Below are 26,931 nucleotides of genomic sequence, written 5' to 3' on the forward strand. Positions count from 1 at the left end.
TAATAGTTCTGAACCTATACGCTTATTGTTACGAGTCGTACTGACTCAAAACCAAAATTTCTTCAGGCACTTACTTTGACAGATGTGTTGTTTCATAAACCAGACTTCAGCAAGTCGACAGACGAATATAATTTCCTTTCGTGGAAGAGGTACGCGCTTTGACGTAAACTCCGACAACACTGGCAGGTTGTAGTACATTGACTACATGAAATAATTCTGGTTTGCAATTTCCTTTCTTTGAAGGTAATTTGCTTATATACCAAACAGGGGAAAATCCCACTAATTTTATAGCCAATTGCTGTATTACAACACACGATGTTATCCTAGAAAGTCCCAATCACTTCCTGTGAGTTTTTACCAGTTATGTCATTTTCACTTTACAAATAATCTAAGGGGAATTTACAACTATCCAAAATTAGAAATGATACCATTTGTTGTTGCTCAATTTGATGCAAGAAAGGGGAATCCCTTAAATGTCTTTTTCCTTACATTGGCTTCGATTTCAATTACTTGTAACATCTAAGAGTGAGTATATATAAATCATTTGAACATCAAAAACTGTTGTCTTGTGAATATTGAACAAAATTGAACAAATGGCGTATCAAAATGCGCGTAAATACACCATCCAGAGTTCTTGTAACATCAACAAGTGAGCATAAATAAATTATTTGAACATCACAATGTATTGATTGTGATCAATATTTCAATTTACCCGTTTTCGTGTTTCTATTGTTTTATATTTTCATTTTTGTGACCCGAGCTATATAAACTGAGCTCAAAAGAAACTTATAATTTTCTACAACTTGTGAATCACAAGGTCATATCTTAAAATACTGTCAATCAAAATGAACCCAAATTACACACAGGATTACCTTAATACTCTGCTGAAAACACATGTCAGTAACCAAGCAGTTGCCCAACTGACACAACAGCAAAATGTACTGTCATGGGACAGCTTTCTGGACTTCCTTCACTTCCACAGCCCAACATTTGGCACCCAGGACAAAAAAAATATGTGACAATGCACACAAGATCCTTGCACAGATGAAAAAACGGTGCTGCTTTCTGCTTTTCATACACTTTTTTCATGAAACAGGGCTGGGCTGTGAATGTGGTCCAGGAAGCTGTCCCATGTCAGTGCATTTTGCTGTTGTGTCAGTTGGATAACTGCTTGGTTACTGACATGTGTTAAATAGAGTATTGAAGTAAATCTGTGTGTAATTTTGGTTCAATTTGATGGACAGGATTTCAAGATATGACCTAGTGAAAAAGTATAAGTTTCTTTTTGAGCTCAGTTTATAATATCTACCCCTTTCCTGGTTTTGTCATGATAACTGAAGAAATATGTAGATATTGCTGTATGCAGTTCCAATATAAAAGGTTGATTATAAAAAAAGTAGTGTGATTACAAATAATTCAATCATTTTTTAAAGTACAAGAGAGCCTGATAGTTACGTCTAAAATTAGCCAAGATCAAAAAGTAAGAAAATGTGTAATTATTCAACTTATTGAGAAAATATCAAGAACCATGCAATGAAGCCTACTATTTTGAGTTGTGCGTACCAATATAATTAAGTTTATTCCAAAAATAAGGCGGTATGTTTATGCTTCCAAAAAATAAGGTGGTATGTTAAAACATTTGTGTAAGAGTAGGTCTATTCTTTTAACATGTTTAATAATGAGTAATTTGGTTCACATTTAGTATCCATAGGCCCTACTGTATAACTTATGTTTGATCAGTGTTTTTATAAACGTACAGCAGTGACACATGTTAGACCAGCATTCTGATGAATCGGGGTGCACTTGTTAGGCCTAAATAAATAAAATAATTAACTAAATAAAATACCTGAACATCGCAAGCATCTTTAGTTATATATAGAGGTTTAATTGAGACACGTAACGTTGTAAAATATTTTAAACAGTTGCTACATTTCCCAGAAGTTTGCTACACTACCAGCTCAAGTAAAATCAAGCCATTTATACGGGAACTTAATCCCCTCGGCATTGGAATCCTGACAAAACTTGATTTAAAAAGATGAATTTGTGTACATCATGACCACACACATCTTAATCTACTCTACTAAAATGTTAAATTGTAATGATACTACAAATGGAAAACGTATCAAACCTAACTAAAATATAAACCCTTTAATCAATAATAGTCATAATTGCAGGAACTTGGAACCCTCATTTATTACAAAAATAAAGAAAGAAAAAATATTCTTATTTGCGGTAAATTACACAGTAAAATTCCATTGAGAAAAGTGGCGGCGCTGCTTAATGAGGCTCATTATGACATCAATACCCTGCTGCTATCAAACAGTTGTCACTGATGATCGACTTGCAGTTATCCCGACTACACTGCTGGTCATCATCAACAATGTTTGAAGCAAACGCTATTTGGGTTCGCTTGTTATTATTATCTTGGTGGTTTTTTTCCGGCCGTCCAGGTTTCGGTAGTGAGGCTGCATGATATTAACTGAATGGAAGATATCTCTTTTGGATCGTGACAAATAACATAATCCCATAACAATTAATACTCCGTTGTAATCGGGGGATAGCTTTTTTTCCTCTAGTATCACAATTCATAACCTTGATCATTTGTTATGCATCACATCTTTTAAAAAAGAGTTCAAATAGCTAATTAAGCACAGCGCCGCCACTTTTCCTATGGGGATTTTGTACAGGTTTTTCATGAGATCATAAAAAAGTTTGTTTCGTTATTTTCCAGCAATGTTTTGATGTTGAAAAGTTGATTAAAACTGATTAAAGGCATTATAGATAATATTGAAGTAAATAAATAGGTTTCAAGTTAGTATTATTTTCTTAAAATTCAACAATTGTTGCTGCGGGAAACATTTCGTTGGGAGATTATTTTAAACAGTTAAGTTTCAGCTGCAGCAGCAATAATTGGTCTTTAAACTAGATTATACATAAAAGCAATTATGCAGTCAATGAGGAAATGTAAAAACTATTGTTCTTAAATTGACGTACTTTCACTGATAATTTACGACTCACTGTGGATGTTCGCGTTCACCTCTCCTATTTGTGATACGATCAGCATTTTAAAAAGACTTTGCCAGGAAAGGGTTATGCGCATTGATAATTATATCATACCCCACTGGCTTAATGGATTGTAGATCGACCCCCATTCCCCATCCCGCATCCCACCATATCAAAAAGACCTCTTCGCCATGTCCAAAGAAGTTTCTGCCCTTGTTTGACGCCAACAAAGTTATATCTTAACTCGCACTGTGTGGACTCACTGTTGATGTAATTTTGTTATTAATTTCAAATTTCAAATATTAGAAATTAAACGTGTTTGGAATTAAACCTCAATTTTGTATACTAGTTGTCCTGGAATAGGTCGTGGCATCATCATTTTTTGGTGGAGGTGGGGGGGGGGGGGGTTCAGGCTGAGCAAAGAAACAAAAGAGATGCCACACTGGACAAATATCAAACTGTCAGAGGAGTTTAGAGGGTGCAAATGCAGTGGAGCAAATAAACATGCAATCAATGTCTCTCAATAGAGCCATAATATCTCTACTGTAATTTCTCCTTGAAAGTGACAGAGATGTCATCGAAGTTGGAACAGATTAATGGCACGAAGAACATTTTGTTTTTTATGCTTTGAGATGCCAGGAGCCCTTGTGGCTCGATACTGCGTGGAATGTACTTTATGAATCATTTTGGGACACCCTGTAAAATTCAAAATGTCTCGCTTATGGTTATCGTTTCTGGAAGGGACATAAAGCCAAATGCACACGAGCTACAATGAATTACTGGCGGCTACTATATATTTTTATAGTTTCGCAATCATTTCAATCCTAGATTTTTATTTATTTGCTTACGGAAGACTAGCAGTAGCCTAACATTAGGTTTGAGAGGCACCAATATTTCAAAATCACTATCTATTGAATCTTACAACCCAATATAATTGGCATATGTTCGTCGACGACAATATAGCTTTGGTTCCTTTATCCATTTGTATTACCAACAGAGACAATGAGCCGCCGCGACCTGCTGGTTCAAATATGTGCCGGTTTTGTCTTATTTATTTGACTTTCTCCGTCAAAATGGTAATTTTATTTGCCAAAGAATAGTAACACTCAGGACATATAAAGATTTTCCAATATTTGGTCTTTTGAGAATTTTGTGTGGTGGATTTGAAAAAACAAATAATACGGCCGAAAAAACCCTGAAATTTACTAAATCCAACTGAAATAACACACACAAAAACGGGCGATTTTACTAATATGCTCGGGGCTTTGAGACTATCTATTAAATTAAGATGACGTAATGCAGAAACTGCAGGAATTAGGAAAATGGCATATTTTCGTTCATAATTTACTGCTACTATCGATTTGCACGCTCACCTCGACTACTAGAGGCTTTTTCGTGCAGTGAGAATAAAAATCCGTGCAGTGAGAATTAAAAATCCTATTTCTATACTAGTTTCAGCCTGACAAATGATCAGGAAATGAAAGAAATTCCTTTACAAAGTAAGACTGATCCGATAAGATCCGATATGCAAAAAGATTTTAATTATCAGTCAAACATTCATAAAGCAAACATTGCCTCAAAACGCCCGTGGGAACACCCTTTCTCCCCAATTCTTGGTCACTCGTGGGGGGAAAGCCTCGGAACGAGAAAATGGGCAACGGGCGTGGGCCCAGACGGATTTACCGGACTAGCTTCATCTACATGACACAAATTGACCAGAATTGCCATGTGAATTTTCTAGACCGCTAAACCTTCAATAATTTGGGTCCAGATAGTGTAAGATTGCAAATTGCTCTGTCAAAAAGCAAGCAATTTGCTTCTTTTGCTTGGACCTCTTTTGTTAGACCTTTTGTTAGATGTAACACATCAGAGAAAAAAATGTGATAATGTTGATATGTAAAGTGGAAATAAGGAGTTCCTGAATTCTTTTATGACTTCAAAAACTTGGTGCTTTTAAGTGCTCCAATAAATGAATTGGTTAAAATGCTTCTATTTTCGATGTTCAGCTATATTTTGTATATTTAATTAGCGACGTTATTTTACTGAAAGCCATAGGTATAAAGTTTCTACAATCAAATTATAGTAATGTTGCCTTTTGGAGCGCCGTTCTTGCCCGATGATTATGATGACATGCGATGCGGCCGACGATATGGTGCCCAATTTGTTTTGGGCACAATTGTTTACTGAATAGGCATGTATATGCAATGGTCGAGCTAAATTTACTGGGTGGGCAAAACTATCATGATGCAGTCATGTCTACAGTAGAATTCATCTCGACCTTTGCAGGACTTAAACCCCATTAAAAGCTATTAAACCAAGATAACACTCATTGAAACAGCTCAACTGATTAAATCGGATCTTCTCTGGTTGTGCACAAGTGTCTGTTTTACATGTGCGATATCGCAATAAAGCTGGTATTATAGCTTCAGTTGGGTAACCGATTATAAAAGAAACGAAAGGAAACAATGGTATGTGTACCTTTGTTCACGAAATGAGACAATGGCGTGCTTTTTGTAAACCAGCATTCTTGAAAATGAGCAACATAATGATTGTTGACTTAACACGGTTTGGAAATAATTTCTTCATGTTTTTGGTGTTATCTGTCGTTTACATATCATTCCTAAAACACAAAAGTGCGACCCTCTCCAAACACCTAAATTAGCTAAAAATTTAGGACATGTTACAAAACTATATTTTCTAGAATTTAATAGAATAATTTAAATGTAGCTTGTACCGTTTTTTTGTGGCATCCTTCAGAAGTGAGTGGTCCGATACCAATATTTTCGGTCAAATCTCCATTCAATTAACACGGGGAGTTGGCTAGCTATGCCTTGCCCTCACTCATATTTTACAAAAGTGCGACCATTTCTGAACATCTAACCTAGCTGTAGTTTTAGGTCATGTTAGAGAAATATATTTGCTAGAAGTTTGGAGAATAAATTAAATATTGGCTGGTTATTTTTTACACAGTGATGTTAACTAGGCAAGTGTCCATTCTTCCAACATACACCATTTGTAGAGGTCACGCGTCAATGGTGAGAGCACTGTGCATTGTGTATAGGAAAACGGACAGTAACTGCAGTATGTTTACTTACCTCCCTGACCCTGTTCTATCGTCTGATTGAACTCGAACAGTAAAAAGAAAGATATAGGAAGGCAATTAATATAAAATATAATGCTAGAAAGCGTCTGTCAACTGGAAACTAACATTTAAATTTATTATGGAGCTTCGTGCCCGATTGTATTATTATGACAGTTCCTTGACGCCATAACCCAAACCGTTATGAGTCGGCGCATTCACGATAGGTAAGCGTGGCAAGAACTGGCCCTCTCTTATTGTGTCAGTTGTGAATACGGTATTCTTTCTTAACTACGAAGGCCTAATATTTTCGTTATATAAAAGGAAGTTGTTTTAAACGAGTACATCATTGCACGAATAACACCCCGGAATAACACATTCATCAAAGCATCTACAGGTAATAACTCAGTCAAGATGAAAAAGAGCCTGATCGTCATGGTAGGTATTTTCGTCGCGGTTTGCAACTCGAACTCGAATTCGAAGACGGAAGAATGCATTGCTCACTGTAATGAATGCGTCGAGGTCTCCGATACAATAACCCATATGGGATGCACCAAGCATTGTGAGGAACTCATGGAGAAGGATCATGGTGATATTACGTGTTCAAAATTAACAGGTAAATTGTTTGTATTTATGTAACACATTCTATCTTATATTTTCAATATTTTACTAAAGGCAAAGGTGAAACAAAAGCCTTTGCTGATTTAGCTTATGGTTGCCAGACTCGTTTGACTCATTCAGACAGTGATATTAAAACACGTTTGTCATTGATTTTTTACGGTCTATACTTCAGTTCATCACACGTTTTGCTCAAAGGTATAATACTCTGGACGCTACGGCCGGCCGCGGCCCCTCTCAGATAATAGTGTTATTATAATTATGTGTTACAGATTCTTCGGTATGGCAGTATAGAAAATAATTAGTAATTTAGTACAAACACTAAATATTTGTGAGGACCACACAAGATTGACAAAAACTGCCACATTATAAACAAATGATCATATATTTTTACATTATCAAAAGGCTTCAAGGAGTACCAACTTCCCTTGACAGTCACTTTTGTGGACTTCAAAAAGCCTTTGACTCCATCAAGAGGTCCGTCATGTTCTCAGTGCTGCGGCATTATGGAATACCAAAGGTTGTGGTCAATATCATCCAGGTGCTCTACAAGGACTCCAATAGTGCCGTTATGGTAGATGGAAGTATCTCAGAGCCTTTCCAAGTAACAACTGGAGTGCTTCAGGGTGATGTGTTGGCACCATTCCTGTTCATTATTCTGGTAGACTACCTCCTGAAGAAATCAACTTCTGGAATTGATGCTGGAATTGTTACCTACCCACGTCGGTCAAGCAGGTATCCTGCTAGGATGCTGAATGACCTGGATTTTGCTGATGATATTACCCTGTTGGAATCTTCTATAGCCCGGGCCCAGTCACAGCTTACTAGGACTGCAACAGCAGCAGCAGACCTAGGTCTTGTCATCAGCGCACCTAAGACAGAATATATGACTGCAAACTGTAATGCCCAGCCAGCACTTGAAGTCTATGGTAGTACCATCAACCATGTCACAGCCTTCAAGTACTTGGGTTCCAAGATGGGCTCTAGTGTTGGAGACCTAAAAAGAAGAAAAGCACTAGCCTGGGCCGCTTTCTGGAAACTGGAACGCCTCTGGAGGAGTCCATCCCTGCCAATCGGAACATCCTGCTACAGAGTCATGTTAAACATCAAGCGTGTGGATCGGATTCCAAATGAGACCATCTACAATCTGACCAACACCACTCCACTGGTTGCCAGAGTCAAGATTCATCAACTCAAATTTCTCGGCCATATACTGCGTCTTGAAGATGACGAGCCTGTGAAAGAATATGCCCTTTATATTCCACGACATGGGAAGAGGAAACCGGGACGGCCGCGGACACTGTACTTACAGTATGTACAGCACCTCCTGGGAGATACTGAAGGGATGCTGCAGCCAAACAAAATTGTTTCGCTTGCCTAAGATCGCAACAGTTGGAGAAAGCTTGTAGTCGCCTGCTCCGCAGCCGACTGATGATGATATCAAAAGTATTATACTGTAATTCGAAAATAAAAGCAAAATTTGTTCTTGAATGAACATTCATTTTTGACTAACATTTATTTTTGCAATATATTTTCACCCTAATTGTGACTCAGGGTCATTGTTTTTTATTAAATACATGTACAAGTGTTGTTAAACGATATCATGGTTGTTGATCTTGATAGAAAGTTATGATCTTGAATAGTTTGATCTTTAAAATGAACCTTTACCTTTGCTTTGCAGCACCAAACGAAGGCAGCCATTCCGTTGAAGACGAGATCAATGCATTCCATGCGAAAATATCAGAATTGGTTAAAAGCGGCGATGTTTCTGCTATTGTTGAAGCGTTATACGTTGACGACAGTGTGTATGTGGCTAGTGGACAAGCACCTTGGTTTGGGAAAGAAGGTAAACATTCAAATTACTTGACACCTCAATATCTTGAAATACAAAATCTAATACACATATTGTAATACTAATAAATACCTGAATAAATGCTACCGCTACATACACTTATCAAAAGTATTGTAACATTGCTGAAAAAAGAAGAACTGGGCAAACTGGCAGTTGAGTATTAATCCATAAATCTTGTAGATTTCATATTACATACTATCTGTTCACCAAAAGATGGCACATGACCAATGATGACCTTTTTAAAAAGTACATGGGTTCCCAGGCGAGACAAGTTCAAATGTTATACAAAACGTTTGGAAATTGTGTGGTAGCTCTAGTGAATGTTGCCACAACTTCTTCTTTTCTTGAATACTTTTCAACGTCCCGTATGGAACCAGAAGAAAAAAACTTGAACTTGAACATGATTGTCCTTTTCTGAAACAAAATTATTGACATTTCAATGAAAAAGAGCTGGGTCATGTGCCATGATGATATTCGTTCCATGAAATAAGCAAGAATAGGTCAATCCATGGGATGAAAGGATCACCGTGGTGACATAATGTGCGTATATTCCAGTGCCTGCAATGACGCAAAGACGGAAATCCATTAGAATGCAAAACGTCCAATACGATCGTCACCAAGGTTTAAATAATTTCTGCTAAGTCTTAGGAAAATGGTAGTAGGAGATTATTTCGCGGTTACCTAATAAGACTTCGGATGATCTTGAATCTCATCTAAAACATTTTTTACTTTGCATGCAAGTCTTGTGTGTTCATTGCGGTTACATATCGTCATGCCCTTTTAACTACGGGACTTATTATTGCAGTTATAATTCCTGAGTTCACAAGGTACCGTTACTTTGGTCCAAGCACCATTTTTGTACACCCTTGTTCCGTCTCCAATTTCCTGATTAAAAGGGCATTTCGTGATCCACAGTCTCATCCCCCCCACTTTTCTCAAAAAAATTGGAGATTTTTATATCACTGGAAACCTCTGGCTACATAATGTTTATGTACAAAATATTTCTTGCAGATTAAATTCGTTTAGCAAAGATATCGTTAAATTTGAATTTCGTTCTGGTGCACCAGAACGAAATTACAACGTATTGTCTATGGAGCAGTGTAATACACATAATCATGCATTGTCATAACAAGAGGATGCTAGGATCACGAAATACTCCTTTATGAGGAAAATAATTGGCGACCATCTGGCATATGGATATTTTGTGGACTATAGTTTCGACGCCTTAATCAATAATGAATCAGAATTATAAAAAGTTGTATAATGTTCCGCTCTGAGTAAAACTGACTGATGTCTTCATAAATTAAGTACTAATATTTAGTACTCTTTTCTCATATCTGGAAGGTGTTAGATAGTTCGTTATATTATATATATTATTATACAGATGCCCTAAATCGCTTATTGCATTATATATTTATTTGCTCAGATATGAAGCAGGCTTGGATCTATTGGTTCGAAAGCAATCCCAGTGTAAATGGACTCATCTACACTTCTACCGCATTCGGTGAGAGTAACGGAAAGGTTTGGGAAGGTGGTATCGGAAATTGCTACCATGACGACGTCCTCGTTGGTTCATTTCAGTAAGTTAGAGGACTTTCCCGATTGAAAAAGAATATTCTAAATCCCCTCCTCTTTTCTAGATATTGAAAAGGGGACCTATTGTACTAGAAGTCGCAGAGTGACAAAAAAAAGGCCACAGGTGATCAGGCCAAGTTAGTGATTGGGGCAACACACATACACTAGCTACCCGCGTTTAGCTGATTTCCGCATTAAGAAGCATATTTCAGCCGATTTTGGAATCTGAGCGCTGATTGTACAATCTTATTAAAATTGATTGGCAACATTTTCCAATATGTTAGCGCTCATATCGGATACAATAGATCTATTATCTACTAAGGCTGCAAGATCTTTTGTCAAAATCTGATGCAGGTAGTCACATCAAAAATATGTGTTTCTGAAACTAAATATCGTGAGAAGATATGTACGTATATTGCATCTAAAACGTAGAGGTCTTAGGATTCCTATTTGTTTAATAGTATTATTAGAAGACAAAGGGCAACTTTTGCTTCAAGTGTTTCAGTATTATTAACTACATTGACTTGGTCTTTTTTAAAATTTACTTCATATTGAAAAGCTAACTAAATCAATGGATTTCGTATAAATTGTGGAAACAAGAAAACAAGTAGATCTTCGGCTCCTGTTCTACATTAACATGCTAATTAAAGGGACGGCAAAACTAAAATGGGATATAGATATCAGCCTAGCATAGTATCTTCATTATTTCATGAGAACATTATGTCTTTTTACAGGTACATGTATGTTTACAAACGGGTCAATGGAGGTCTGCTCCTCTCCATCGAGATAGAATGGGAAATGGACTAAGGAAACCCCCACAGTAACATTTTAACATTGTATTGATCACAGTATAAATTCCATTTTATTAAAACTTTCCATATCAATGGATATAATGTGCATGATAAAGAATGTTGTAAAATGAAATAGAGCCATAATATACGATCTAGTTGGTGTATTTTTTAGCCTGATTTCTTGGAATATTTGTAATGTTTACACATGTCCCGACTTACACTTTTAAAATTGGAATAAACCTTGTTGTGTTTGTAGGACAATTAATTAAGACATTAAATTCCCCATAGAACAACACAGTTAAGATAATAAGAGGCTTTTCTTTAAGTAATTATTTACTTTTAAAAAAATCCTGAAATCTGTTACTCTTTGGCAAAGAATAACAATTAAGTTTTATTAAAATATGACCGAATTGTATATTATGGCTCTAAATTTATGTAGAATTGAATGTAACAGTAAAGGTACTTGCAAACGTAAGTGTAGCATATCCTAATTACTATCACATGATACTAACGCATGATAAAATTTGATGCACGTATTTGACATTGTTGTCTTCCGAAAGGTGGGGGTATTTACTTTTTAAATTTTTTGCTATATTTTACTTTTCCCAAATGAATAAATTACATGACATGAAATGACTCATGTTATGTGTTATTATCATGTTATGAGATATACAACATACCGTATTATCATTCTAAGTACTTGCCAAAAAGTAACGCAGTCGTTATAAATTCACTAATAGCTTCAACACTTTTAATTGTATTCACAATGACATAAATTTAGAATGAAGGATGGTGTATGTACGCGCATTTTGATAACCCATTACCCGTTCAATATTTACAACACAGTAGTGTTAAAGACAAAATACCCAAATGTAATTTGCAGTTTACAGCGATGAATGGTTATTATGAAAGCATTGTAGCACGTAAAGCCTACCATTATCTTCGCGCTGACTTCAACTCAATACAAATAGCTGCAACTTTTAAATGCTGGTATTTTTTCTTTTCAGCCTGCTGTCTGTATCAAAATTGCGCGTAAATACACCATGTACAGTTGTAAGTCAAAACATCGTGAATACAATTAATAGCTCTGAACTTATAGGTGCAGTTATAACGGCTGGGTTACTTTTTGTGCAGTCTTTATTATTTTTTTCACACATTGGCTTCGCTTTCAGTTACTTGTACTTGTAACATCAAAGAGTGAACATCCCACAGACCTATTGAGTGTAATATATATTTCAATATACACGAGTCTCGTGATTCTATTGCTTTACATTTGAAGACCTGAGCGCAAGACGACTGCCCCCTGCCCCCACTCCACTTTTGACGAAATTGAGTTACAGGTGGTTTTAAAGTTATTGGATGAAGACAACAATTTTGATATTTTTTTTTGACATTTGGCCCCCTCCCCATAGGGGTCGCGTGAGGGATCAAGAGGGGTCAAAAATAAAAAACGTCAAGAGACGTGTCAAATTACTCGTCTCATCACAACGATTACGAAAATATATAATTTATCATAGATTTTGAGCTCGGTTAATGAGTTAGAGGGTCACTTCCGGTTAAAGGTCAACTGAGGTCAATTTTTAAAACAACCTTCAAATTCAGCAAACAAGGTGTCAAATTGCTTGTCTTTGCACATAGATTACCAATATGGTTAAATATTTCCAACATCTGCATTCAGTTTGAAAATCTTGGTACCATTCCATTGGTCTTTCTAAAAATTGTGAACATTCGTGAGCACTCATTTGAAATATTATTATAGAAGTGAGTGTACACGAATTATTTGCAATACTTGCAAGTTCTGAAACTATCGATATATGTGACGCAATCATGCAAAATCAGTCGTAACTCAGAAATATTAAATTTTCATTTTCTTATAGGATAGTAAAAAGCATTTACCAAGCTGGATTTTGCAGAAAACCCCATTAAAATTGAACAACTAATTCCAAAGATATGAGCAATTAAAGATTGTCCAAAACAATAGGAAACAAAAAGAAATATTTGCTTTGTTTGGCTATATCTCAAAATCAATATTTCCGAGTTGCGACTGGTTTTGCTTGATCGCATCACATATCCCTCAAAACGCGTTTTAACAGCTATTCGGCCTTATTATGCTCAATATCTCAAAACACAAGGCAGGCATAAAATAAACAAAACAAAACAAAACAAAACAAAAAAACCAAAACACACCGGTTTTTGTAATGGAGCCTTAAGACTGATAACACCTGTCTTTAAGAAAGGAGATCGTAGCACTGCAACAAGCTACAGGCCTATCTTCCTGACATCAATATGCTCATAATAATGCTGCAAAATTCAGGAAAACATCATCCATAGTGGCATTATGGTCCTAGTTAGGTGAAAAAGTTCAATTTGGTGACCACTCTCTGGCTAGTAAGGTTTGACGATTGATTCGACTTCTATGGACCATTTAGAAAAAAAATAGCCACTATGTCCCTCGCGAAAATCCCGGCATTTTTAGCTAGAGGCCAAAATCCAAAATGGCCGCCGCCACCATTTTGAAAATTTAAGTTTTGAACCAGAGCAACTATAATCATGCACAAAGACACTTTTTCGGATATGTCGAGTACAAAGATTCCGTTTCTGACATTAGTTTGACATTACGGCATCATTTGCACCCAGAAATCCAAGATGGTGGCCGGCACCATCTTGAAAAATTTAGTTTTGAACAAGAGGACCTAAAATCGTGTACAAAGACACTTTTTGGATAAGTCGACCACAAGGATTTCAAATTTGACATTACTTTGACATTACGAACTCATATTTACCCAGAAATCAAAGATGGTGGCCGCCAGCGCCATCTTGAAAAAAAAAGTTTTGAACCAGATTACCTAAAATCGTGTACAAAGACACTTTTTCCGGTAAGTCGACCCCAAGAAATCAGAATCTGACATTAATTTGACGTTATAACATAATTTTTGCCCATAAATCCAAGATGGCCTCTATTTGGTAGAGCGTAAATGTGATTTTTGAATGAGAGCAGAAGCATAAGTGTGTCATTTCCGCCTTATCTGGGGTTCATGTCCCTTATATGGGGTTTAAACTGCCGTATCTTGGGTTTACATCCCTTATCTAGGGATAAGGCGCCTTACCTGTGGTTTAGACGGCCTTATCCTGGGTTTACGTTCCTTACCTGTGGCTAAGATGCCTTAACCTTAGCATATCGCAGTCTAAAACCAGATAAGGCATCTAAACCCCAGCTAATGCGCCGTAACCCCAGATAAGGGACGTAGACCGCCGATAAAGCAGTCCAAACCCCAAATAAGGCGCTTTAACCCTAAATGAGGAATATAAACCTAAGATAAGGCATCTAAACCCCACATAAGGTGCCTTAACTCTACAATCCAGGAAAAAAAGGTTGGCACAGTTTGCCTGTCTTTTGGTATATCTCTGCCCCCGCTCCCCCCCCCAATTTAATGTTGGACCAAGCCATGTTATCAACAGGTCCGTGAGACCCTCCAACATTAAATGATGGGGAGTGGGGAAGGGTGAGATATAGGGGGGAGTCTGTACTTCACATATATTGCATGCATGTTTCCCTCGCCTCCCCAATTTTAATAGGGCACGCAGTTCCATTGTTTAGTACAGGTGTGCCAACTATTAATTTCGCGGGTTGTAGATAAGGGTCGTTCATACTGCAGTTACTGTCCGTTTTCCTATACACAATACACAGTGCTCTCACCATTGACGCGTGACCCCTAAAAATGATGTACGTTGGCAGAATGGGCACTTGCCTAGTTAACATCACTGTGTGAAAAATAACCAGCCAATATTTTAGCTATTCTCCAAACTTCTAGCAAATATATATTTCTCTAACATGACCTAAAATTACAGCTAGGTTAGATGTTCAGAAATAGTCGCACTTTTGTAAAATATGAGTGAGGGCAAGGCATAGCTAGCTAACTCCCCGTGTTAATTGAATGGAGATTTGACCGAAAATATTGGTATCGGACCGCTCACTTCTGAAGGATGCCACTAAAAAACGGTACAAGCTACATCTTAACTATTCTAAATAGGTTCTAGAAAATATAGTTTTGTAACATGTCCTAAATTTTTAGCTAATTTAGATGTTTGGAGAGGGTCGCACTTTTGTGTTTTAGGAAGGATATGTAAACGACAGATAACACCAAAAATATGAAGAAATTATTTCCAAACCGTGTTAAGTCAACAATCATTATGTTGCTCATTTTGAAGAATGCTGGTTAACAAAAAGCAGGTCTTTGTCTCATTTCGTAAACAAAGCTACACATACCATTGTTTCCTTTCGTTTCCTTTATAATCGGTTAACCAACTGAAGCTATAATACCAGCTTTATTGCGATGTCGCACATTGAAAACAGACACTTGTGCACAACCAGAGAAGATCTGATTTATTCAGTTGAGCTGCTTCAATGAGTGTTATCTTGGTTTAATAGCTTTTAATGGGGTTTAAGTCCTGCAAAGGTCGAGATGAATTCTACTGTAGACATGACTGCATCATGTAACCCCAGATAAGGGTCGTAAACCTCAGATAAGACATCTAAACCCAAGATAAGGCGCCTTAACCCCAGATAAGAGACGTAAACTCAGATATGGCAGTCTAAACCCCCGATAAGGCGCCGTCTAAACCCCAGACGGCGCCTTATCTGGGGTTTAGACTGCCATATCTGAGTTTACGTCTCTTATCTGGGGTTAAGGCGCCTTATCTTGGGTTTAGATGCCTTATCTGAGGTTTACGACCCTTATCTGGGGTTAACAACCCTTATGTGATATGCTAAGGTTAAGGCATCTTAAGACTGATAACACCTGTCTTTAAGAAAGGAGATCGTAGCACTGCAGCAAGCTACAGGCCTATCTTCCTGACATCAATATGCTGCAAAATTCAGGAAAACATCATCCATAGTGGCATTATGGTCCTAGTTAGGTGAAAAAGTTCAATTTTGTGACCACTCTCTGGCTAGTAAGGTTTGACGATTGATTCGACTTCTATGTACACGATTTTAGGTAATCTGGTTCAAAACTTATTTTTTCAAGATGGCACCGGCAGCCACCATCTTGGATTTCTGGGTAAATATGAGTTCGTAATGCCAAAGTAATGTCAAATTTGAAATCCTTGTGGTCGACTTATCCAAAAAAGTGTCTTTGTACACGATTTTAGGTCCTCTTGTTCAAAACTAAATTTTTCAAGATGGTGCCGGCCACCATCTTGGATTTCTGGGTGAAAATGATGCCGTAATGTCAAACTAATGTCAGAATCGGAATCCTTGTACTCGACATATCCGAAAAAGTGTCTTTCTGCATGATTATAGGTGCTCTGGTTCAAAACTTAAATTTTCAAAATGGTGGCGGCGGCCATTTTGGATTTTGGCCTTTAGCGAAAAATGCCGGGATTTTCGCGAGGGACATGGTGGCTATTTTTTTCTAAATGGTCCATAGAAGTCGAATCAATCGTCAAACCTTACTAGCCAGAGAGTGGTCACCAAATTGAACTTTTTCACCTAACTATCCATCTATATACACAAGATCTTATCAGATGACCAACATGGTTTTCGCAAGCGTCGCTCCTGCGAGACTCAGCCCATACTTACTCTGAACTACCTTGCAAAGGGATTGAACCCCAAACAGCAGATTGATGCAGTACTACTTGAATTTTCCAAGGCTTTTGACAGAGCTCCTCACCAACGCCTACTTCAGAAACATTTGCATTTCTACGGTATTCTTAGCCAAGTATTACACTGAACTTTCTCACTGGCTGCACCCAACGTGTCCTAGTTGAGGGTCAGTCTTCAACCACTTCTAGTGTTACCTCTGGCGTACCACAGGGCACAGTCCTGGGCTCTCTGCTGTTTTTGGTCTTTATCAATGACCTCCCTTCGATGGCATCATCTACTACCAGAATGTTTGCAGATGATTGCCTTGTGTGTCGCACCATTCATGATACTTCTGATGATGCTTGCAAGCAGACTTGGACAACTTATAGCAGTGGGAGCAGGACTGGCTGATGGATTTTAACCCAAGTAAATGCGACGTCATCACCATCACCATCGCCAACTGCATCTCATTTCCATATACCATTCACAATTTCAGGCCATTGCTTGAATTTTCCTCAGCTGCATGGGCTCCTCATAATAAATCCGACATCAATAAGCTGGAATCAGTTCAGAGGCATGCAGCCCGTTTTGTGACGAGGGACTATTACCGCACGAGCAGTGTATCTAACATGCTCAGTCAGCTTAACTGGCCAACTCTCCAGCAACGCAGAGACACGTCCAAGCTTGTGATGTTATACAAGAGCTATTATGGTCTTGCTGACATACCACCATGCCACCTTGTGCTACTGTCAACACGTACAAGAGGTCACAACCTAAGATTTGTGATCACTCGAGCCTCCATCTTGGTGTACCAACGTGCATTCTTTCCCAGTACCATCCGGATGTGGAATGCTCTTCCAGTTTCCTTGGTCACCGCTCCTTCCTGTGAGGAATTCAGAGGAGGCCTGGCCAACATCATCCCTTAGCATCATTGGAATTTTTAGCCGCACTGTACAGCACATTCATCTATTTCCTGCATCTATTGTGTTTTTCTGCACCGCACTTGCTCCATGAATGTGATAATACTCGGCAACCGAGGGATACATCTCACCACAAAGAAGAAGAAGATTAAGAGAAAAACAAAACAAAAATGGCTGAAAAGAGTTCAAGTTCAAGTTTCGTGATTTTCATCATAATTGTTGTTTTTAAACCAAATCTGTATTTATATTAAGATTCATTGATGTCTGTTTTAATCGCATGTTCGAAAATCGATGGAAGACCATACGCAATTTGTGAGCAAATCAACTGGTCAACTTTGCCAGGGTATGGCTTAGTTGCATTTATAACAAGGTATGTTCCAGTATTTGTTAACAACAAAGGTGTAACCTGGGGGTGCACTTTGAACACATATCTAAACTTTAGACTACTTGTAACGGTTTTTAACCTCGTCCTGGTGTTTACGCGGTCATGGAATACAGGGAAATATTAAAGTAAACACTTCCAACGCTAAACTAAACACACAGACGCCCCTAAACACTTATGATAAACTCATCAAATCATTTTGGTATTAAATGCATTATGTTATATTTTATTTTATTATGTTGTTAGAAAATACACACTGTTTAAAGTTAAGCACTATAGACGTTAACTTTATAAACAGTGTGTTTAATTATATAATTTGCATTTTTGCTGAATTTGCCGACAATTTATGTACCTTTGCATCACTTAAATTACGGAATTTACAGAAATCTTATCACATTTTTGAGAATTTTACGCTACTGTGCTACCTTGTAATAGATTGTAGGGACATGTGTGAGCTTTTCATTTTCATGATTAAAATAATTTTTTTAACAAAATACTGCTTGATATTATAGTAAACCAGCTGTGTACTTTCATGGAGTTGTAAAAAACGATAATTCGTTTCAATGGATAGACATTTTAAATGATGAAAACCTGCCATTGCAAGTAAATCCGAACATTTTTTTTCTGATTATTAAATTTTACAGAGATTGCAATTTCATGAAATTGGAGGCAGCTGCGTGCATCCTATGCAATTTTGCAGAGTTTGTATTCGTTTTTGCATGCTGATTAATATTTTTTAAACATAGTGAACCTTGTGTGTACTTTCATCGAGCTGAAGATAATTAAAAAAGTTAATTAAACAAATTTACATTTATTTTCTAAATAGCATTTTGTAAAACAATAGTGAACCACTTTCAACAAATGGATTCAAATTTTAAATGACATCCTATAACAAGCAACAACAACACGTTATCCTTACGATGATAATATTATGCCAACATTTAGAAATATTGTAAATAAATTATTTTATCAACTTTTTAAGGTTAAGGGGGAATAATACCCTGATGTTCATCAGTACCCCCTCTTCTTTTTTTTCTTGCAAATTTATGAACTACATAAATATGTTCATCATCTCATGTCCTAAACTTATAAAATATCTCTACCTACAAAGTGATTTTAAACCATTTTAGAAAATCATTTTAGCCCTATATATTTTTTGTTTACTGTAACCTAGTAACTGAGATGTGTGTTTCATAACAAACCATAATTTATTCTATTGAACATGTCCAAGTAGAATACATGAATAGAATACATTAAATCCTTTGTTATACTATCTATAGAAATGTACTCACTGATTATAACACTGAATAAATTAAATAGGCCTAATCTCTTCCACATAGACAATTTAATACTACACCATGTATGTATCTTCCATAATGTGTTGTTAGGAAAAGAGATTAAAAAAGGCTATAAGGTCATCAAAGGTCAGGTTATAGGTCAATTGGTTTAGGTCAAATTCAGGCATCAATTCTGAATACATGTGATAGTCTGTGATATCATACATGTCATAATGAGGCATCAATTTTGATATTTTGTCTGTTACTGGATATATAATGGAAATGTGTGAGGTGGATATAATAAAATACCTTGGGATGTAAATGGTGAGTACAATTAAGATTGCCTAGTTGAGATGGATTGGGCAAATAAATATAAAATAGTTACCAAAATCACAAAAATTAAGCTTACGGAAAACTACCTAATATGGTGGTATAGGTGACAAAAAATACAATCTTTTTCAACATTGCTGTAGTGTGGTTGTGATAACCTTTTACCTATGGCTTAATTAAGTTTCAGTGAAATAGTGTCGCAAGTTCAAAATCCAAAATATAGCTCAACATTGAAAATAGAAGCATTTTAACCAGTTCGTTTTTTTGATAGGTGTGGAGCACCAAGTTCATGAAGTCATAAAAGAAATCAGGGGCCACTTATTCCCATTTTACATATCAACATTATTTCCCTAATGTGTTAGCAACACATATCCAAAATTTTAACGAAATCCGTTGATAGTAAGCTTTCCAAAATGAAGTGAATTTAAAACATCAGTGATGTACCACTTTTTGGCTTATACCATTAGAAGCATGTACGCGTCATTGATACTGATGCTACCAATTGAACGAGAAGATTTGCCCCTTCATTTTGCATACCACTTTGTCCAATTTCTTTTTCTCATTTCTATACAAAATGCAAAAAGATGCAAAAAAAAAATGCAATGGGTGTAGTACCCCCTTAAGGTTTTAAAAGATAAGTTGAGGTGTACCATAAGGGTACATTCTTGGACCCCTATTATTTATTTTATATATAAACGATAATAAATGCATCAATGATATTCCCATTTATTCTCTCTGCTGATTAAACAACAATATTACACTCAATTTCAACACAAGTCTCCACAAACATAAATGAAGGCTAAATGACAGCCGGTGAAAAAAAAATGAGGATCATCAGACCGGCTTTATCAACTGAGTTAATGAGTCTGACGGAGAAGAGTAGTGATGTTATTATCTATCCTACAATGGATGTTGTGGGTGCAGCCGTTTCTTTATTGTATGAAACCAGGTATATGTTATCTCAATTTCCTTCATGTTTCAATTGTTGTATCTTATACATGTATGCATTTTTTTTGTAAAATAATTTCCTTGACATGTGCATACAGGCTGATTGATCCCTGGTCACCATGTAGCTGGTAGCAAAATAATTTATTTATAAAAAAGTATAAGGTAAAACTCGTTTTCTGGACGATTTAGTAAATTGTATTATAATGATAGTTCCATGACGACATTATCCAAACCATTATGAGTCGGCGCATTCACGATAGGTAATCAATTAGCTGCCCCTCCCTTATTGTGTCGGTTGTGGAAACTACGTAGGCCTATTATTTTTCATTACACAAAAGGAAGTTGTTTTGTACGAGTACATCATTGCACGATTTACACATTCATCAAAGCATCTACAGGTAATAACTCAGTCATGATGAACAAGAATCTGGTCATCATGGTAGGTATTTTCGTCACGGTTTGCAACTCTGCGAATTCGAAGACGGAAGACTGTCTTGCTCTCTGTAATGAATGCGTTGAGGTCTCCGATACATTAACCCATATGGAATGCACTAAGCATTGTGAGGAACTCTTGGAGAAGGATCATGGCAAAATTGCGTGTTCAAAATTAACAGGTAGTTGTTTATGTTTTTGTAACACATTCTAGCTTATTTATTTTTATTGTTTACATTATTAAAGATATTAAAAACTGTTATTCGAAAATGAAAGGAAAATGGGCGAATTCAAGAACTTTGTTCTTGAATGAACATTAATTTTTTGACCATTATTTACAATATGCTTTCATCCCAATTGTGACTCAGGGCCATTGTATTTATATGGTTAAGTAGGTCTATCTTGTTAAATGATATCATGGTTGTTGATCTTGATAGAAACTGACATGATCTGGAATAATTTGTTTTCAAAATAAACCTTAACCTTTGCTTTGCAGCACCAAACAAATGAAGCCCTTCCGTTGAAGACGAGCTCAATGCATTTCATGCGAGAATATCAGAATTGGTTAAAAGCGGCGATGTTTCTGCTATTGCTGAAGAGTTATATGTTGACGGCAGTGTGTATGTGGCTAATGGACAAGAACCTTTGTTTGGGAAAGAAGGTAAATATTTCAATTTCTTGACATCTCACTTTTGAAATAAAAAACCGTAATACAAATACCGTAAAACCTCGTCTAAAAGCATTTACATGTAGAGTGTTTTTGATTAAAGCTAAAAATATAGGGAGCACGGTGGACGAGCGAAACGGGCGCCGACTCATAATCGGAAGGTTGCGGGTTCGAGCCCCGGCGACGCCATCGTGTTGTGCCCGTGAGTAAGACACTTTATCTCGAATTCTCCTCTCCACCCAGGTGTATAAATGGCTACCGGCATTCTTAAATGCTGGGAAGGTAACAGACTCGATGTAGGAGGCGTAGCGATCCCCCTATAGCAACATTACATGGGGGAGTCTGGCCCAATCGCCAATGAAAGAGAGATGGGCACTCCGATCACTGTTTATACAGAATCATCTCATTTACCTTAAAATAATACGAAACAGCCGTAAACAGTCAGCCACCCGGACAACCGATTCTTTAGAAATGCTTTGTCGCGCTAAAAGTCGATCGTTACATGTTACAATCAGCACAATTCAGAGATACACCTTTTTGCTATGAAATTAATTTTCTCGGTCCAATATAAAGCAATATTTTTTTTCTTCAGTAATGTCAGTTAAAAACTTGGTGCTTGGATATACATTTTTTTAAATCCTGGTGTTAAAATTAAGCATCAAATTTTGTCTTTTAGTGTGATATTTTTGATTTTTATAGGCCTTAAGTTCGCCTGCGAGCTTTTTACGGAATTCATGTTTTAGCGTCTCAAACTAATATAGTTTGCTAAAGAAAGATATTTCCCATCTCTGTAAGGCACATCGTGTGGGTCTATATGTTATAGTTTTGTCAGAATTTCCGTTTTTATTTTACCCTTTTTCCCTTCATGCTCCGAAAATGTCAAACTCAGTACTTTTATCTCGAGAGCAACCAGCAGAAATAGTCGATATTTCCTTTGTTGTTATCCAGGTCAATTTTCCATTGAAAGCAAATTGCCCGACCAGCGATTTGGTAGCCCAAATCCCCAAACGGGTGTTCTGGTTAAACATGATCAGTAGGAGCGCTATAGGCCTGGGAATTTCTTTGCTATGTTGAAGTTCTGGCAACACTATAGCCATGCCGGTATTCCTATTAAACCCAGGGATATCGATCCACAATGCTAGTATTAGCCTTAGATTTCACGCGTTGATTTTGAAAAATGTTCAGTCGACAGTAAAAGATGGTGAAATCAAAACGGAAATTCTGACAAAACTATGATATATCGCTCACGGTGATGTGCGTTAGAAAGTTGGGAAAAATCCTTCATTAGCGAACTATCTTACTTTGAAAAGCTAAAAGGTTGATCCCAAAAAAGGCTCGCGGGCAGAGTTTAAGCCTATCAAAATCGAAAATCTTACACTAAATGACTAAATTTCACGCCTAAGTTTAACACTAGGATTTTAAAAAAAATACAGTATCAAGCACTACAATTTTTCCTGACATTTACTGAAAAAATGATTGCTTTTCATTTGGCCGAGAAAATTAATTTTACATTGAAAAGGTGTAACTCAAAATTTAGCTCATTTCAACTCCAAATTTGATCGTTTGTATTGCCTCATTAAATGACTGAGTGAGCCTTGCATAACAAAAGAATCGGTTGTCCAGGTTGCTGAGTGTAAATATGATAATACAATAGATTGGTCTCCCATAAGTACTTGTTTGTACATGCTTTTATCGGTAATATATTTGCTCAAACTCCATAATGTTATAAGTTTGTTGGTGTATAGCGCCTGGATCAATTTAGCTTTCATCAAAACCAAACTACATGTATATGCTTGTAAAGAGGGTTATACGTTATTGTAATACTAATAAATACCCTAATAAATGCTACTTCCATGTGAATGTAAGGATGATAACAGAGCTTTGCATCCCAAACTGGCCCTAAGCCCCTAACACAATCGAGATGTTCCCAAAATTAAAAGTGGCCCTAATCGGGTCATATGTTTGGGCCTATATGCTTAATACAGGGTGTCCCAGAATGATTTGTACCGTGTTTGCAAAAATAACTAAAAATAGAAGACGGGCAGTGTATCTATTTTTGATACCAGCATTATAATGTTGGATATGTCTCCTACCTATTCTGTTAATTTCAGCACGCTACCTTTATTTGTTTTGGCGTGGCATGCAATAATGTAAAATCGATGAAAAACGACTCGCATACCTTTGACAAATGGCACGATACGATGAAATGAAGAACGTGGGATGTTTGGCACAGCATTTCGACGACAACTACTGTTGGGGTTGCGCCTTAAAGCTTGCCGGACAGCTGCAATGTTCGCTCTAGTTCTTACAGTCTTACGAGCACCTGAAGCTTCACTCTGCCGATTCCTGACAGTTCCGTGCTCGTCAAACTTCTTTACGTTATACACTATCGTCTAATGAATCTTCTTTGCGTCTCAACATAGCTGCCGGTTTGCCAGTAAGTTTTTGAAAGAAATCCACGCTGCTGTACAGTAAATTGAGGAGCCGACTTTTCTGTACCACAACCAATTCGATCTCTGCAAGCATTTCAAATGACATGGACCTCACACCACAATAACTATATTTAAAACTACCGCCAAAGAGAGAATTGGATTAGGCCACAAATCCTTAATTCCATATAATGATTGCTTCGTAACGTCATAAATAATAGATATATATCGGCTATTTAGTGGAAATATGAACAGGGCACAACTAAAATACCTGCATAACTTTTTCCAAATAACTTTGTGCTGAACGGTTAGTAATGTTACAGATTTTCAAAATAGGTTGCGTTGTCAAAACTTAGAATTCATCATTTTTACGCAATCTTCTATAACTTCTACTAGAAACGTCCAATTTTTAAAAACTAAAAAATCTGAGAAAGCTAACTATATGTAGAACTTAAATTGCAAAACAATATGACCATTCAACATGCCCTTTATACCTAAAAAATTCCATCTTTCCCGGTACAGATCATTCTGGGACACCCTGTAGACACGCATCTGGATCTGGTAAAGAAGATAAACAATTACTTAAACACCTTAATATTTTGAAACTGACAGTTGAGCATTCATCTAATCTTTCTAAATCTTTCTTCAACAGTTTTTATTTGCATTAGTAACTTTAGTAACTACTTTTACATTAACATAGGGGAGACCGGGGCAAGTTCGCCCTCAGGGCATGTCCGCCCACCCCGTATTTCTAATCTCGTGACTGCTGGAAAAGTACAATGATGATGGAATTAGCTGGCACACGTCATAGTAAAGTAACCAAGAAAACAATACAGTCCGACACATCTCGCCACAGAAATTAGGCATAACACGAGGTAAAGAGAAAAGTACCGTTGGGGCAAGTCCGCCCTGTATTTGAAGGGGCAAGTTCGCCCCATGCTCAATCTGGTCCTATTGCTTTTGCCGACAAAAGTCAGCTTTTTCCGGCAACATTACGAATTACGAAATTAAGAATACCCTCACCCCCGTAGCGGCGCCCCTACTTACTTTTGTCCAAGTACCATTTTCGTACATCCCTCTTCCGTCTCCAATGTTCTTATTAAATGAAGAACCTTTTAAAACGACAAATGAAGACCTTTTCCGTTATATTATTATATTGTAATATTATACAGATGTCCTAAATCGCTTATCGCATCATATATATTTTTTCAGATATAGAGCAGGGTTGGTTTTATTGGTTCAAAGGCAATCCCAGTGTAAATGTGTTGCATGAAATAAGTAAGAATTGGATGCAAGGATATCACTGTGGTGACATCGGTGTGTATATTTCAGTGCGTACTGAAATCCGTTTGAATGCAAAAACGTCCAATGCCTTCATGTTTACAAAGGCCGATCATCGCCAAATGGTTTAATTGATTTCTGCAAGGTCTCAGGAAACAGTAACTTAACTTGTTCGTTACATTATATATATTGTAACTATAGATGTCGTAAATTGCTTATCGCATCATATCTTTTTGTTCAGATTTTAAGCAGGCTTGGATCTATTGGTTCGAAAGCAATCCCGGTATAAATGGACTCATCTACACTTCTACCGCATTCGGTGAGAGTAACGGAAAAGTTTGGGAAGATGGAATCGCAAATTGCTACCATGACGACGTCCTCGTTGGTTCATTTCGGTAAGTTAGAGGACTAAGTTAGAGGAAAAAGAATGTTCTAAATCCACCCCTCTCTTTTAATTCTTGAAAAGGGGATCTATCGTACTATTAATCGTAGCGAGTGATAGAAAAAAATACCGGTAATCAAAGGCCAATTCCCGGGGCCAATTTAGTGATTGGACCAAACTACACTACCTACCCGCGCTTCAGCTGATTTCCTTGAATTCATTTTGTTGGAATATGCCGCTAGGCCATATACAACCGTTCTGGTCGGCCAAAACTTAAACGGGACCTACCTGACAGTAAAAAGTAATATTTTGCGGGAAAATACTATGCTATAGAAGCATGAGAAGAGAGTTTGGGAAGCAAGATGACTTTAACAAGTACAACTTTGGTTCCTGCTCCACATTAACATGTTAATTAAAGGCACCAAATGGGATGGGGATATCAGTCTAGCATGGTATCTTTATTCATTCATGAGAAAATTACATATGTTATATCTTTTTGCAGGTACATGTATGTTTTTTACGGGTCAATGGAGGTCTGCTCCTCTCCATCGTGATAGAATGGGACATGGACTAAGGAATAACCAAGAGTAACATTTAATAAGGGACTTGATAAGATTTATATTGATCACAGTAATATCTTCCATTGTATTAAATCTTTCCTTCAGTCAATATAATGTGCATGATAAAGAATGTTGTAAAATGAAATAGAGCCATAATATACGATCTAGTAGGTATTTTATTAAACCTGATTTCTTCCGGAGTATTTGTAATGTTTACACATGTCCCAACTTAAACTTGGAAAGTTGGAATCAGCCGTATTGTGTTTGTAGGACAATTAATTAAGACATAAACTAGTTTATGAACAACACAGTTAAGCGGTCAAGGGAATGAGAGGCTTTTCTTTCAGTTATTATTTCATCTTAAAATGACCAGAAAACCTCCTGACATCTGTTACTTATAATATTTTGGCAATCAATATCAATTGAGTTACAATATGACCGAATTGTATATTATGGCTCTAAGTGTATATGTAATTGAATGTACACAGTAAAATCCTAATTATTATCACATGATATTCATATTATTGTCTTCCGAAAGGTAGAGGTAGTTACTTTTGTGATGTGTTTCACTTTACTGTACTTTTCTGAAATGAATAAATGAGATGAAATGACTTAAGCCCTGTGTTATATTATGTTATAAATTTACAACATACCGTATCATTCTAAAGACTGCACAAAAGTACACCAATAGCTTTAACACTATTAATTGTTGTTTTATTGTTTGGCATAAACTCAGAATGAAGGATGGTGTTGTATACGCATTTTGATACCCCATTTGTCCAATATCAATCAATATTAACAACACAGTAGTGCTGTTAAAG

The 26,931-nt window shown here is 36.8% G+C and overlaps 2 protein-coding genes and 1 long non-coding RNA gene across 4 annotated transcripts in view; all 3 read left to right on the plus strand.

Moving 5' to 3' along the window:
* The window catches only part of LOC140148035 (uncharacterized), a 232,172-nt gene that overhangs the window by 77,901 nt on the left and 127,340 nt on the right, over positions 1-26,931 (plus strand). The window lies entirely within an intron of this gene.
* LOC140148037 (uncharacterized) lies at positions 6,396-11,067 on the plus strand. Its single transcript, XM_072169875.1, has 4 exons — positions 6,396-6,698; positions 8,382-8,546; positions 9,979-10,132; positions 10,862-11,067. Exons 1-4 carry the CDS (start codon positions 6,497-6,499, stop codon positions 10,932-10,934), a joined length of 594 nt encoding a protein of 197 aa, XP_072025976.1. The 5' UTR covers positions 6,396-6,496; the 3' UTR covers positions 10,935-11,067.
* Positions 20,708-25,560, plus strand: LOC140147628 (uncharacterized). Its single transcript, XR_011858366.1, has 3 exons — positions 20,708-20,973; positions 21,288-21,452; positions 25,410-25,560. It is a non-coding gene; the product is annotated as an uncharacterized lncRNA (long non-coding RNA).

Source organism: Amphiura filiformis, chromosome 3 (assembly GCF_039555335.1).
Source record: "Amphiura filiformis chromosome 3, Afil_fr2py, whole genome shotgun sequence".
Lineage (NCBI taxonomy): Eukaryota > Metazoa > Echinodermata > Ophiuroidea > Amphilepidida > Amphiuridae > Amphiura > Amphiura filiformis.

Excerpts from the sequence above, each read along its gene's own strand:
- LOC140148037 (XM_072169875.1), top strand. The coding sequence starts at position 6,497 with ATGAAAAAGAGCCTGATCGTCATGGTAGGTATTTTCGTCGCGGTTTGC. Across the intron at positions 8,547-9,978 it reads ACCTTGGTTTGGGAAAGAAG|ATATGAAGCAGGCTTGGATC; the intron begins GTAAACATTCAA and ends TTATTTGCTCAG. Across the intron at positions 10,133-10,861 it reads GTCCTCGTTGGTTCATTTCA|GTACATGTATGTTTACAAAC; the intron begins GTAAGTTAGAGG and ends GTCTTTTTACAG.